Here is a 15,892-nt window from a genome sequence, read left to right as displayed (position 1 = left end):
TGTGGAGGGGAGGCGCACAGATGCTTTCAGAGGGCTTATTTGAAACTCAAAAAACAATTATTGTAGAATTGTGGACAGGAGTAACTTTATTTTCGGTAAAGCGGATGTTGGAGGCTGATGTTGAAAAATACCAATTATAGCGACACGTAAATTTGCATGTAATCTGCCGGGAGCCATACAGCCACCAGGGAGAATAGCAAGAAACGCTATTTATTTAGACAGTCGAAAGACAAGCTAATCTGCATGTGAAAGAGACCGCGCCGCTATTCACAGCCTGTTATTCACGCCTGTGTGCAAAAACTCCAGGAGGATGTGAAAACCACGTGACTGCCATCAAGCCTGGGCGAAACGCAAATATGGCATTTGTGTTAATTCTGTTAGCGAAATCTTCACTGATGTCTTTTAAACTATTTCGTTTTGTTTTCTTGTTATAATTCGCACTTTTTTTAAGGCACCGTGGTTCGCCACTAGCTGGTTGCAGATCTGTTAAGTGCATTTTATTAACTTGTTTTAAGAAGAACTTTAAGAATATTCTGTTTGTCCTGTGGCGCCTCCGCCCATGTTAAAAACAGATCAATGAAACTTTACAAAAACTTTTAAAACCAAGCAATCAGGGCAGTTGTCTCACGAGGTAATGTATATCCTTAAAACAAAGGGGCTGTTGTCGATTTTTCAAAATGTGCTCACTATCGCCAGGTAGTTCTCCACTTAGTAAAATGTTTTCGCAAAAGTTGACGAGGAGGGAGTGGGAGGGGGAGTGGGGGCGGAAAGACAAGCGCGCACTGAAGTTGACGAGGAGGGAGTGGGAGGGGGAGTGGGGGCGGGCACAGTGGTGCGGGACATCAAAGGGGCCCCGAAAGTGAAAGAAAACGAGTGCTTTCAGGCTGCCAAATGGTGCGCGCGCCCGGGGCACATGCACTGTAGTTGGAGGCCTGAAAGCACTCGTTTGCACTTCCAAAACGCGCTTACTATAAGTCTCGCCAGAGCAGCGCTAAAGCGCTGTCTCAGGCGAGACCTAAAAAGCACAGAAAATAATGTATTTTGCATGCCAAACTTTGAAGGAATCTTGAAGGTTGCTCACATTATTCAGGGCCTATTTATTAAACAAAGACTGTTGAAATGTGCAACACAGACCACCTACCAAAATATCTTGCCCTCAAACATGAGGGCAAAAAGACTGCAGTAATCAAAGCTATCAGCTTTAGTTTAAGTGGTTAATAGGCAATGCCTCTAAACAGTACTTTATTATTGTTACCTTTACCCCTCTCCCATCACACCCCTTCCCCCCCCCCCCCCCAACTGTTTTGTCAAATCATTCTGATCGCAGCAGGTTTACAACTGAACTTCATTACTGTCCGCAGATGCATTTTGGACATAGTAGCATAAACTCCTGCCACGAGTAAATGTAATTTTTATATAGAGCCCAGTGTTGCACCTGTTCTCAAATGCCTGCACAACTCAAAGGCAGATAATCAATGGAACTAATCATGCTGCTGTTGAAGGAAATGCAGCAACCAAATACCAACGAGAGATCACTGAAACACTAAGGGCCTCCCTTTTTAGGCACACACTCAGAGCGGAGGACTGACCAGCACAGGGGCATATCTGCTCATGCAGGTATGCCCTCACATGTAATATTCAGCACCCTGCCTTACAGCGGTCAGGCCTGCTGTAGGGGTGACTTACAAATATTACATGCAGTGTAGGGAACATAGCACACAGGGATGTGTGAAATGTGTTTTCACTTTTGTCTGCACCAAGATACGCAGCCTGTGATAGCAGCCCTGCATGTGCTTGATGAGGGTTCCCCTTAGGTTGGCACAATTCGTGCAGCTGCCCTTAAGGACCCTCTTTAGTACCTTAGGCCCTAGGTATCAGGGGTACCATTTACTAGGGACTTAGAGGGTGCTAAAGATTTTGCCATTTGGGGTGGGGAACAATTGTACAGTTTTGGGAAAGAGATCTGGCACTGGGGACCTGGTTAGCAATATCCCAGTGCACTTCCAGTCTAAATCATATCAGTTACCAGGCTAAAAACGGGGGTGATCATGTCCAAAAGGCCTACTTTCCTACAGAGAAGTAGTAAAAAGAATTAAGGTAATAAATTCCAGAAAGGAGAACATTTCATTGAGCCCAGATGAAGACAAATAGCAACAATAGTGCACTGATTGCCATAGGCATGATGATCTACTAAAATCACGTTGGGGCATGGCGGTGTTGGAATAGAAGTTGAGGGAATTTACCAGAGGTGAGCGATCTTTGTCCATAAATACACAATGAGGAAATTGAGGAGCATGCCAGTAAAAGGCAGTAACTCTTTTAAATCTTATTACAGCTAAAGAAATTAATGAATGTTCTTCACAAACTAATGCTTCAACTCCTTCTTTGAATGACTTGATGGCAATTGTTTGAGGAAAGTAAAAAACCTCCTGTACTTTCAGAACCACTCGGATGTAGCCAATAGGGGGAGTGGAAATTTGCTTGACCTGCAGTATATACTCTTCAAAGTTCATGTAGTTACACATACTCCACTGCTCATAACACTTTTCTTTTCCACATAATAAAACATTATTCTACATAGAACAGGTAAATATCTGTGATAACATCTCAATTCTCTAAATGTTTGTGGATTTACCAGTGTTTCACAAAGAGAATTATGATCGAGGGGATTTATTTGTAATATATAATATAATAAGGGGCAGAAATGTTTAAGGGACAGGTAGGGTGATGAGGAATATGCGATGATATGTCAACTAAATGGCTCATTTTTATACCTTTGTGGCATACTGAAAGAACATGGATTAATAGGAGAAAGTATTTTCCTATGACTATATGTTTCCATATTTCTTTTGAGTTTTATAACTTTGGGGATTCTTTTTTATTATATATTGGAAGAACATGGAATAGAATGCTATTCATAATTTAATGACAATGTGATCAAATTTCCCCATTATTTGTCAAGCTCCATATCAATAATAAAGGTGAGTTTATAAGCGCATGGCTACTTCATTGAAATGTCCCAGCATTAAGGCTTCGCTCCAGAGGAGACCATACAAGTAGGAGAAATTAATCACTTGAAGTGAAAAAACAAGTTTTTAGTTGTTTCCTAAAGCAGGCTTAGATGGAGATGCCAACATTTTTGAAGGAGGGAATTCCAAATCCTAGGAGCCAGATAACTAAAGAAGGTGCCTGCGATTCGGACTTTTTCAAATTTAGGAACAAAAGCAAGCCTGAAATCAGATAATTTCTATCTGTAACATAGGATTAAATTGAAGGTGCTGCGAGCCAACACTAAATAGTGCCCTTCTGGCAGTAACAAAGGTTTAAAGGCAATTCTCTGCTTGAGAGGGAGCCAGTACAGTTTTCTCAGGCCAGTTCCAATAGGAGCATTCTTGGGAAGGTTCAGCAGAAGACGTGCAGCTGTGTTTGAATGAGTTGTCGTCCAATGAGTCGTGATTGAGAGAGGCCAAAGTAGAGGACACTGCAGTAGTCCATCCTAAAGGTGACCAAAGCTTGAATGACTGTTTCCTAGGCTGACGCACGTAGGAATCCCATAATCTTCTTGAGGGTTTTCAATATTCCAAAACATTTACTGGCTTGAGAGTTTACTTTGTTGTCAAATGGCAATTTATAGTCGAGTCAGATGCCAAGATTTTTTACCTTTCGTTTTGGTGATGGTAATCGGTCAGGGTAATAGACTACCATGCGGTGGACCAGATATCGAGCTGATTACCCAGAATCAGCACCTTGGTCTTTTCACTGTTTAGTTTAAGACCGTTGTTCTCCAACCAAATAGCTCCTTCTGAAAAAGACAGACCCAGCTGGGGAGTGGTATTATTGTTTTCATGAGAAATAGTGATAATCAGCTGTGTATTGTTCCCATACGAAATGATGGAGAGGCTACAACTTTCAATAACATCCGCCAGGTGGCGGATGTAGATGTTAAAAAGAGTTGGACTCAGAAGATTCCTGAGGCACTCCTCAACACAATGCCAAGGTTGTTGACAGAAATGTTTTTTGGCAAACCTCACAGGTTCAAACTTGCTGAAATGAGGTGAGGCAGCGCAAAGCTTCATTGCCAATACCGCTTTCCCACAACCGTTTTAAAAGATGGTATGAGATACCGTATCGAAAGCAGCACTGAGATCTAGCATTATAACCGCCACTGAATCACCAGAGTTCAAAATAAAACATGCTGATTCAGTGACCAGCAACAAAGTGGACTCAGTGCTATAGGATGGATGAAATCCAACTGAATTTTATGAAGCAAATGATTGCTTTGAAAAAGTTGGAATGCTGTTTATTTACGTGTTTCTCAGTAACCCTGGAGAATGAAGGTAAAAGAGAAATAGTTGAACAATTCTCTGGTTTCTAGGGATCAAGCAGAGGCCTTTTTTAAATAAAGAAACTACGATTGCATGAGTGTTTCCAGATATGGGGGTTGTGTGTCAATTGAGACCCTGTCCCCCTTGGTTCAGTGGGGTTACTCTCATTTTTCTTGTTAGCATCTACACTTAAAGAATTGTGGATTTGCTCTAATTAGCTTCATTTGATATCAGCTTGGGGTCTTCTGACTCATAAATGGCTTTTAACTTAGATATACAAGCACGGATCCGGTATTGCAGGGGACTGTCTAAGGAAGGAATACCAGATGACTAAAATAATGGTGCAATGAGTTTATAATCCTTCCAATTCAGAATGATGTCCTGATGTCATATTTCAGGGATATTATCTTTATGAAATGTTATTGATGAGGATTTGAGGTTCAAGCGATCTGGTGTAGACAGTGCCTGATGTACATGGTGCCAAAGTATTAAAGAGATTGTTTACAGACCAAGTAATGTTTTAAATGTGATTTTATTTTCAAAATAAATCTGGGCTTACTTTGTGAAGTACTTTATTACGTTTACTAGTGAGAAAGCTATCCTACTGCTTGGTGGATTCTCAAAAGATAGCTATGACAGTCCCCCAAATGTTGTGTTCATGTTCCTTCTCCTCTAGGAGATAGTTAAGACTTAAATATGCACTTAAGGCCATTCACACATCCATCACTGATAAAGCTCCACTGCAAGGCTAAGAATCCTTTGCACGGCTGACTTAGCATCACTCAACTAACCTATTGCTCAGAAAATGCACTGCAGACTATACAAATATATTAAAAACAGATTGTGATTATTGTATCACGGGCCTAAAAGACAAAATAATTGCTTTTGTTTTAAAATGAGGTCAATACATCCGTGTTTCACACAAATTCTCCAAACACAATCAAGAAAGTGCTTTTTTTCATCAGTTTTATGCCAAGATGACTTACATGAAAAATTAGCAATAAATGCATGCGGTACCTCTGTTTTTCACATACCCGTTTGTCTAGCGTTCTCTCTCTCACAAAATTAAGGAGATGGTCATTGACAAGCAAGAGTTCTTTTTTAGCAGCAGTAACTATGGATACAATAACATCATGCCGAATAGCTTCCTCTGGGTCATGTGATCGTACTTTGAGATACTCTGTAAAAAAATAATAAAATGAATTAACTGGCGAGTTATACAATTTAAGTTCAAATACAAAAGCTAAGGCAGCCAGTGGATAATCATGCCTCCATCTCTTTACCTGAAAAGAAATTCAGATATTTTTATGCTTTAGCAACCTGCAGTAGAAGGTTATGAAATAACAGATGTCTGTTGTATTTAATGGGGTGAGTAACTAAACTCAGTAAGCAGCCTATGAGCTCCTTAACAGTCCCTAATAAATTGATACTTTCAGCTTGAATATTTAAACAACAACCCCATACTACACAAGTTATCTTTCCGGATACAAGTCTTCAGCAGTCCTGATCTCTTTATAAAAAGCTTACAACAAACCAAGGACATGTCTAAGGGATAGCAGGACTATCAACTATAATACGATGGGAAGTATAGCCTAAATATTAAGATGTTATATGGGAAATATTAACAAATTGAAATACCCCAAGATGCATTCTCCCTACACCCTCACAAAACCTCAACAGATGTACTTGTCATTTATAGAGCAATCGTAACCCTAAATGGCTTCTTGCCTCTGAAATGGTAGAAAGAGGGGACAATGCAGACCAGTGAGAAGAAAGAAACATCTAACTGGAGGCACTAAGTAATATAAACAGGCAGATTCACAACACATTTGAAATACAGTATTATAAAAGGAGGAGAAGGATGGAAGCAGAGAGTTCTATACCTTAGATGCTAGTGTCTAAAGAAGTCCTAGAAAAGCCAAGTGGTTTCAGGGAGCAACAACTTTATTCCGATTGAAGGACAAATGTACTTAAGGACAATTCTGGGAAACAAGAGCATCTATAATGGACACAGCACAGCAACCAATGACTGACCTCACAGAGGCACATTTAGGTGTAGGTGTCCTACACTTGGAAATGTAACAAACCCAGAGGATAGGTGGAAGCTATAAGGCTTTTAACTAGACAATAGACAAACCATGCTGAAATGTGTGAAGGTTTGCTTTTAAGCCCTGCTCTTGAATTTTTAATAGTAGGTACGTTTCATTCTTGATGGATTAATTGTGGTCCTTCTTGTCTCGTTTGCATTGATTCTTGACCACTTCAAATATTAATCAGCACCAATGCTGCTTTAAGTTCCAGCCACTAATTTTAACCAGTTCTCTACCATACCATTGCTTAAACTATCACCTCGACTCTCCTTGTTCAAAGGATGGCATCAAGTAAAGAGGTGAGGTTGTAGCAAACTCTTACCAGCAGGTCATCCACGTCTAAGTTGTATTCCCATGGTACTGCCCGCCAATTTAAAGACATTAGCAAATTCTTATATTTTTTAAGTGCCTCACCGCCCAGTATACCAACTCTTATGCAGGAGGTGGAAGGTACTGCTCATCTGAGAGTTAAGAGAGGACCCCCCCATACTCATTCTGAGATGGGACTTCGAAAACATTTAACTTACTTTAAAAGTTGAATTTGTTTTCCGCTGCTCAAAATATCTATGGTTTCACAAAAATTTCAATTGCAATTTCATGCATGGATCATAAATTTGGGCTGAGGCCTACTTTGTGCCCTAACTAGTCATTATTTGATGGAAGCTTAGGGCCTACTTAGATGAGTAAACCTGTTTTTATTTTACATCAAATGTGTCAAAATCTCCTATTAGGTTTAGCCAGGATCTAGTCCAGAGAAGTCAATTTCAGGATTACATTCAAGAATTTGCACTTGTATGCATGTGGCAAAAAAATAGAGTATTCAGTGAAGTTCTCTTGAAAGCATGCTTCTGTTTAAGGTAATTTATTTTCAGCTTCTAAATAACGCATGTCTAGCAATTGAATGTGAACCAAGTGGGTGTTCACCAGAGCCATTTCAGAGTGGGCATAAATGTGTGTAAGTTTCTTCCCCCACCAATTGTTTCCCAAAATGACTGGATTCATATCCTTCGCAAAAATTGTAAACCTTTCTGGTTCCCCTTCAACTGTGTAGGGTTTCTCTGCATAGCAAGATAATTTTCATTCTAAAAGAAAGAGGGTGGGCAAAGTGACTGTCTGTCCTATATGGAAAGAGGTGACCACTTTGGGAAGGAAAGAAGGCCTAGTGTGAAGGACAACTTTGTCTGGATGAACAGCCAGGAGAGCAGACTTAGAAGAAAGGGCTTGAGCTCACTCACCCTGCGAGCAGAGATGATGGCAACCAGAAAGTCAGTATTAATGGTCAGAAGTCTGAAAGGACAGTTCTGTAGCGGCTCGAAAGGAGCACACATCAGAAAAGTAAGAACCAGGTTGAAGTCCCACTGGGGTATCGCGAAAGGAGTTGGCGGAAACAAATGAGTAATGCCCTAAAGGAAGCGATTTACAATAGGGGACTTGAAAAGAGAAGGCTGGTCAGGCAGCCGAAGGAAGGCCAAAATGGCCTAAAAATAGCCTTTGACAGTGCCCAGAGCAGAGTCCTGCTGGGCCAAAGAAAGAATGAAGATGAGAACTTCTGAAAGGGGGAGCAGAAAGGGGATCCACAGCCTTTGCTGCACACCATGCCACAAATCTGTTCCATCTACAGGCGTATACCGTTTTAGTGGAGGGATGCCTGGCTGCCAAGATAACATTACAGACTTCGGGAGGAAGGTCGAAAGCTGTCAACTGTCGCCACTCAATCTCCACGCAAGGAGGTGGAGGTTGGACAGGCTCAGGTGGAGGCACGTCTCTTGCTGCTGCAACAGAAGATCCTCCCGAAGAGGCAGTCTGATTGGAGGATCAATGGCCATGTGTAATAGCTCGGGATACCAGACTCTCCGAGCCCAATCCGGGGCCACAAGAATGAATTGGGCCCGGTCGCGCTTGCTCTTCTTCAGCACTCTGGGCAGAAGTGGTAAAGGCGTATAGAAGACTGCAACTCCACTCGCGACAAAAAACGTTGCCTGGCGATTGCTGCTTTGGAAATTACAACGCGCAGAACTGCTGACATTGCAAGTTCTCTTTGGTGGCGAATAGATCTAACCAAGGCTATCCCCACTGCTGAAAGAGACCTTGCACCACCTCCGCGTTTAGACGCCATTCATGATCCATCATACACGTGAGTTTGTCCGCCCAGGCGTTCAGAAAATCTGCCAGGTGTTGAACCACCAGGGATATGCCCTGATGTTCCATCCATGTCCAAAGGCGAAGAGCCTCTTGACATAGGGTCCACGACCCCACCCTGCCCTGTTTGTTGCAGTACCACATGGCAGTGGTGTTGTCCGTGAACACCTGCACCACTCTTCCTCGGACAGACGGAAGGAATGCTTTTAGTGCAAGACGAATCGCCCAAAGCTCCAGAAGGTTGATATGGAGCCCGGACTCCGCCGAAGACTAGAGCCCTCTGATCTCCACCTCTCCCATGTGATCACCCCCACCCCAGCAGTGATGCATCAGTCACCACTGTGAACTCTGGTTGGGGAAGGGAAAGGGATCTGTCTGTTAGACACCACTGCAATTGGTGTGCAGTGCCCTCCGACATCTGGACGCAATCGGAAAGATTCCCCTGATGCGGTACTCACTGAAACTTCAGGTACCACTTCAGAGCCCGCATATGCCACCTGGAATAGTCCACCAACAGGAGGCCATGAGGCCCAGTAGCCTCAGGGTCATTCTGACCAGAACCCGGGATAGAGGCTGAAAGATCGGAATCATAGTCCAAATATCCCGGACTCGCTGCTCTGGAGGATAAGCCCGAAACTGCGCTGTGTCCAGAACCGCTCCGATGAAAAGGAGCTTCCGAGAGGTAATTTGGTGTCACTTTGGAACGTTGATAATGAACCACAGCAAATGCAGGAGGGCCGCCGTAGTCTGGAGGTGGGAGACTACAGCCTGGGGCGAGCCCGCCTTCAACAGTCAGTTGCCGAGATAGGGGAAGACTCGCACCCCTGATCTGCGCAGATGAGCTGCGACCACCGCCATCACTTTTGTGAACACTCGAGGTGTGCTTGTAAGTCCAAAGGCGTGCACAGTAAACTGAATGTGTGTAGACTACCGTGAACCGCAGGTAACGCCGGTAGGCCAGCAGGACTGGGATGTGAAAATAAGCATCCTGCAAGTCTAACGCTACCATCCAGTCTTCAGGGTCCAGAGCAGACAAGACCTGAGCCAGTGTCAACATTTTGAACTTCTCATTCCGGAGGACGCGGTTGACGTTCCTGCGATTCAAGATATGATGCAGGCCCTAGTCCTTCTTGGGCACCAGAAAGTAGTGAGAATAACAACCACGACCTACTTCTGGGGCAGGAACGCGCTTGATGGCTTCCTTAGCCAAGAGAGACGTAACTTCCTGTTGGAGAAGGGCCAGGTGATCCTTCGATATGTGATGGAATTGAGGTGGCATGAATGGAGGGATAGTCCCGAAGGGGAGGGAGTAGCCCCTTCAGACTATCTGCAAAACCCACCTGTCCAATGTGATTTGAGCCAGTGGGGGAGGTGATGGTGAATCCAGACGCCCACTGGCGATTGATGGCCCTTAAATGTCGGACTAGGAGAGTATGGAGGCTGCTGCAGAGTGGGCGCTGGTGGACTGACCCGCCCGCTAGCCCCCCCGACCCACGTCGGTGGGATGAACGTCCCCGGCTGCGCAGAGGCTGGACAGCTTGCGCAGGCCTGTGGCTCTGGGCAGAACGTGCCGGGCACCCCTTCCGTAGCAACGAAATGGGCGAAAAGCAGACTGCGCTGGGCAGGAGGTGGAAGCGAGGTCTAAGTATCTGGCTGTAGCCCTAAAATCCTTAAAGCACTCAAGCGCGATGTCTGCCTTGCCGCCAAACAGGCAACGGCCATCAAAGGGCATGTCCAAAAGCATTGCTTGGACATCCCCCGAAAAGTCAGTGGACTTCAACCAGGTGCAGCGTCTCAGTGCTGCTGAGGTGGAAATTGTCCTGCCCAGTGAGTCGGCAGTGTCCAGCCCACACCAGATGGGGAACTTCGCTGCGTCCCTCCCTTTGGCAACAGCACAGGAGAGCACGGACCGGGCCTCCTCCAGGCACCGTGGCAGCACCTGCGCAACCGTGTCCCACACCAAGTGGGTGTAACAGCCCAATAGACATGAAGTGTTGACCGACAGTCCCAAGCTGGAGGGAGAAAACATCATCTTCCCAAGGTGGTCCAGCTTCTTGGATTCCGTATCAGGTGGTGCGTTAGGGAATGCACCTTTAGACGTTGAGGCTTGAACTACCAAGCTCTCAGGGGAAAGATGGGAAGAGAGGAAAATGGGGTGGGCCGGGCGGTGGTGTTGGGCAATCATCCTGTCCACAAGAGCCCCTGTCTTGGGCTTGGACCAGCTGCCCAGAAGGATGTCCTTAAGGGCATCATTGAACGGCAGCAAGGGCTCCTAAGAGGCTGCTGACGGTTGAAGCACCTCTATCAGGAGATTAGTCCTGACCGTCACCGTAGGAAGCTCGAGGTTTAAGGCCTCGGCTGCCCTATGCAACATCACTGCGTACAATGCACCCTCCTCCTTAGCCATGGTAGAGGGAGATAGCATGCCAAGATCTGGGGAGGTGTCCAGACCACTGGCCTCACCAAACTCCTCTCTCCAGTCAGGTTCCTCCAACTGGTCGGCAAGAGGGTCCACAGACAGTCTGCCTCACCCTTCCTGTGTGCCACTCAGGGCGGTAGGAAACATCAGGGGAGAACAGGGGTACAAAAGTACCTATTGGCGCCGGTCCGGACATCGGGCTACGTCGGTCCGGCTCTGTGTCCTCATCGAGGGGGAGGCCGGGGCCGGCGCCAGCTGGGGACAAACCTGGCGTAAGAGGCGGCAGGGGTGTCATCATTAGATTCGGCGCCGGAGGTGTTACAAGGTCGACCAATGCCGATTCGGATCCAGGCCTGGATCCTTGGGGGCCCTGCGGTGCCAGCACCGCTGACATCGAAAGCCTAGAGCCACCAACCAGGTCCGCCGGGCCCAAGTGCGGAGTCGGGCTGCCCAAAGATGGAATGCAAGGCTTCGTAAAAGCTTCAAAGCTGGGCAGGGGTCGCTCCGGCAAGAGAGGGAAAGCCGGAGTCAATGCACCAGGAGCCGGACGACTACCTTCCGATTCCCGTGTCGGTCGATTGACGGGAAGAACGCGAAGAGCACTATGCTTCTTCGTCTTCTTGTGCTTCGACTTACCCGAAGACTTCAATGACGGGTGGTGGTGGTGGTTCCGCGACTGGTCCCGCGACCTCCCTCTCGACTGGGACCTTGAACTTCGCAGAGCGGACTGCCGGGCCTCAAGAAGCTATTGAGACCGCTCCCGCAAAGACTTCGGGTTCATGGCCCGGCAGTCGGAGCACGACTCCGGGTCGTGGTCGCGGTCCAGGTACCAAAGGCACACGAGGTGCGGGTCCGTGACCAACATCAATTTGCGACAGGAGTCGTAAGCCTTGAAACCGCTCCGACGTGACATCCCTCCGTGCACCAGGAGTCAATCGAATCAAAAACGGTGTCGACCAAAATTGCAAAAAGTGACTCGAGGTACTGCTGTCTCTGGATCGTCGCTGGTTGCCGCGGAAAAAGGAAGAACTGACGTCAGCACACGAGGGCGGCGTCTAAGTAGATACCACAACGTCATTCCAGTGAGCGCCATGCCAACAGCGAACGGGAAGTCGTCCAACGCCACCAATCGATGCGCAGAGGTACTGCTGAGGAAAGTATTCTCCGGATCCAGTCTGGACACCTGCGGGTAATTCTAAGGTGAAGAATCCATAACTTTCAGATGTAAATGATTTTAACTGGTGCACAGAATAAAGAGCTTGTTCAAAAGTATATGTAAATTCCTATTCTGGGCAAGAACCATCCATCCTTTTCTTTAATGATACCGTATCATAAAAACATTTTTAGATTCAAACTCATGGGATTTTCAATACTGCCCTTATAGTCTCATATTGCTTTACAGTTCACTCCATGCCTGATTCACTTGTTCTCTAATTAGGAATTGTAACCTATCTTGTAATGTGTGCCCTCCTCACTGTGTTCTTCAGCAACTCTTTAGACAATTCATGATAAAGACTCGAGTAGGATAGGTAGAAGTTTACCACCATTTGGCCTGCCAGGACATGCTTTCCTACCAAAACAATTGAGTATCTGTTCTAAGCCTGTAAATTCAGTCAGAAACACATGCTTTAAATCTAACAATGATCTAAAATTGACATCTCAGATCACTGCCTTCTACTGGACCTGTTTATGTCATCTAAAGCCATCAGCAGGTGTCTGTCAGGTCTCACTTTTGAGGAGAGGTATTCTGCAATCACTTTTTATCAAGCTTGGAGCTGGATTATAGCAATGGGATAACAAATGGAGTTTCTAAGGGCCTCTGTTGGTCCTATACAGAACTATGAATCTCAAACTGTTGTGGGTATTCACAAATATTCAGGCATGCTCCACTGGCACAGGCTGATTGCTTCCACTTCTTTTATTAAATTGCAGATTGCAAATAGCATCAAGAAACCTCTAGTGTATAAGCACTCCATAAAGAATAAAGGCTGACCACAAATTACATGGTAAGGAGCAAACATTTGATTTTTAAAAAGTTGATAAACTTACAATATGCATCTAAAGAAGTGAACTAACAAATTATTGCCCTATATTTGGTGGCCTGTGTTTGGTTAATCAGGTGAAAGCAGTCACTCAGAGATATATATTTATCCCCCTCCCCCAAATGAAAAAAACGAAGGTTACAGAGACGTTATAGTTAGGCTCAGATTTCACTCATACAAAACCATAGAAATTCAGCAGTTCGAGTTACCTCAGCTAACTAGAACTTACACCCCTGCAATGCACTGCATATGACCTCACATATTACATAATTCATGACATGGTCAGTGACATCACGGACTACATCTCAAATTACATCATCCAGTAGAAATATGCTACTTACCAGTATGCATCTGTTCTTGGCATGTAGAGCTGCAGATCTATACACTGTGCATAGATCGCCATCTGGTGTTGGGCCCGGATGTTTGCAGTTTGTTTTTCCTCTTGGAAAGTCTTTGGAAGTCACGAGGTTGGTGACTCCTCCTTTGGTTCATATTGCGCATGGGCTTCGGCTCCATCCTCAGATTGTTTTTCGCCAGCAGGGAAAGATGGAGCGTAGTAATAACAGTAAAGAAACCCATGTGTGTTGTATCTAAATAAGATAGACTGGAACGGATACAGGTAGCCGGGGAGGCGGGTGGGCGTGTATAGATCTGCAGCTCTACATGCCAAGAACAGATGCATACTGGTAAGTAGCATATTCCGGTCGAGGCATATGAGCTGCAGATTATACACTGTGCATAGACAATATAGCAGTACCCAACCCTAGCAGCGACCACCGGCATCCGTTGCAGTTGTTTGGAACAGTGTTTTTAGTACAGCCTGGCCCACACTAGCTTGTTGCTTGGTTTGCACATCTGCACAGTAATGTTTTGTGAAAGTGTGCGGTGTTGACCATGTCGCTGCTTTGCAGAAGTCATCTAATGGTATGTTCCCTAGAAAAGCCATAGAAGCCCCTATCTTCCTTGTAGAGTGGGCTTTAGGGGGAACAGATAGCATTCGTTTTGCCTTGTGGTAGCAAATCTGTATGCATTTTACAATCCACCTAGCTATCCCTGATTTAGAAATAGGGTTGCCTTTATGTGGTGGAGAGAAAGAGACAAATAGCTGTTTTGTTTTTCTGAAAGGTTGTGTTCTTTGGATGTAGTAAAGTAAGGCCCATTTAACATCCAGTGTGTGTAAAGCCCTTTCCGCAACGGTTTGAGGTTGTGAGAAAAAGACTGGTAATTCTACCGACTGGTTGAGATGGAAGGGAGAAATGACTTTGGGTAGGAATTTCGGGTTGGTGCGGAGTACAACCTTGTTCTGATGCATTTGGAGAAAAGGTTCCTGTATAGTGAGTGCTTGTATTTCACTAACACTTCTAAGGGAAGTGATGGCCACTAGAAAGGCTGTTTTCCATGTGAGAAATTGCAGCTCACATCTATGTAATGGTTCAAAAGGCGGTCCCATTAGCCTTGTGAGAACTATATTCAAGTTCCAGACAGGTGAGGGTGGTACTCTGGGTGGAATTACTCTTTTGAGGCCTTCCATAAACGCTTTGATGGCAGGCACCCTGAAAGGCGATAGGTGCTGCCTGTTCTGTAAGTAAGCAGCAATTGCTGCGAGGTGTAACCGAATGGATGTATATGCTAGGTTACACCTTTGTAGATGGAGCAAGTAACATATGATGTGCTGTATGGACACATTTAGAGGGTTGATTGTGTTGTTATGGCAGTAAACAACAAATCGTTTCCACTTTGCAGCATAGCATGCCCTAGTAGTAGGGAGTCTAGCTTCTCTGATAATATTCATGCAATCAGGGGGAAGGTTAAGGTATCCGAATTCTAGGACCTCAGGAGCCAGATCGCAAGGTTGAGCTGAGCTGAGCCCGAGTGCCTGATCTCTCCATGTTTCTGGGTTAGGAGGCATGGTGAGAGGTGTAACTTTTGGTGTGGTACTACCGAGAGTTCCAGTAGTGTGGTGTACCACGGTTGTCTGGCCCATGTTGGAGCTACCAGGATGAGCGTGAGGGAATGCTGTTGTAGCTTCCGCACCACTAATGGAATTAGTGGGAGAGGTGGAAAAGCGTATGCAAATTTGTCTGACCAGTTCATCCATATCGATTGCCTTTGGACAATGGGTGTGGATATCTGGCGGCGAAGTTTGGGCATTTTTTGTTTTCGTGGGTGGCAAAGAGGTCTATCTGAGGATGCCCCCACTTCTGAAAGAACGGGTGAAGAACCTGTGGGTGAAGTTCCCATTCGTGGATCTGTTGCGTTTGTCTGCTGAGCAGATCTGCCACGGTGTTTGCCTCCTGGGACGTGTTGGGACAGGAGAACATTTTTCTGCGGAATTGCCCATCTCCATATGCTCTGTGCTAATTGAGAGAGCTGTGGAGTGTGTGCCCCCCTGATTTTGAATGTAGTACATGGCAGTCATGTTGTCTGTGCGAATGAGGACTGCCTTTCCTGAAATCTGTGTCTGGAAGGATTTTAGGGCTAGGAAGATTGCCAGTAACTCCAAGTGGTTGATGTGGAGAAACTTCTGTTGCGGCGTCCATGTGCCCTGCACTGTGAGATGTAACAGATGAGCTCCCCAGCTGGAGAGCGATGCGTCTGTTGTTAGGGTTATTTGTGGAACCGGGTCCAGGAATGGTCGACCTTTGGAAAGGTTTGTGGTGTTCCACCACTGCAGAGAGCGATGGGTGCGACCGTCCACCAACACCAGATCTGTCAGTTGCCCCTGGGCCTGGTTCCACTGGCGCGCTAAGCACTCTTGGAGTGAACGCATCTGGAGTCTTGCATGAGGCACTATGAAAATGCAAGAGGCCATCATCCTATAAGTTGCATAAACACTCTTGCTGGGAGAGTGTTGAAGTATGAATTTGACGCAGAGCC

General features: G+C 45.6%; 1 protein-coding gene across 2 annotated transcripts in view; it reads right to left on the bottom strand.

Annotated features, from left to right (window-relative positions):
* Positions 1–15,892, bottom strand: part of PDS5B (PDS5 cohesin associated factor B) — an 802,561-nt gene that overhangs the window by 582,175 nt on the left and 204,494 nt on the right. For both annotated transcript variants that reach the window (XM_085621687.1, XM_085621686.1), the window contains exon 11: positions 5,360–5,505. In XM_085621687.1, the coding sequence (XP_085477813.1) occupies positions 5,360–5,505 (146 nt within the window). The remainder of the gene's footprint in view (positions 1–5,359; positions 5,506–15,892) is intronic.

Source organism: Triturus cristatus, chromosome 8 (assembly GCF_964204655.1).
Source record: "Triturus cristatus chromosome 8, aTriCri1.1, whole genome shotgun sequence".
NCBI classification, from domain to species: domain Eukaryota; kingdom Metazoa; phylum Chordata; class Amphibia; order Caudata; family Salamandridae; genus Triturus; species Triturus cristatus.
The sequence above is the reverse complement of the archived record's forward strand: the minus strand, read 5'-3'. Positions and strand labels throughout refer to the sequence as shown.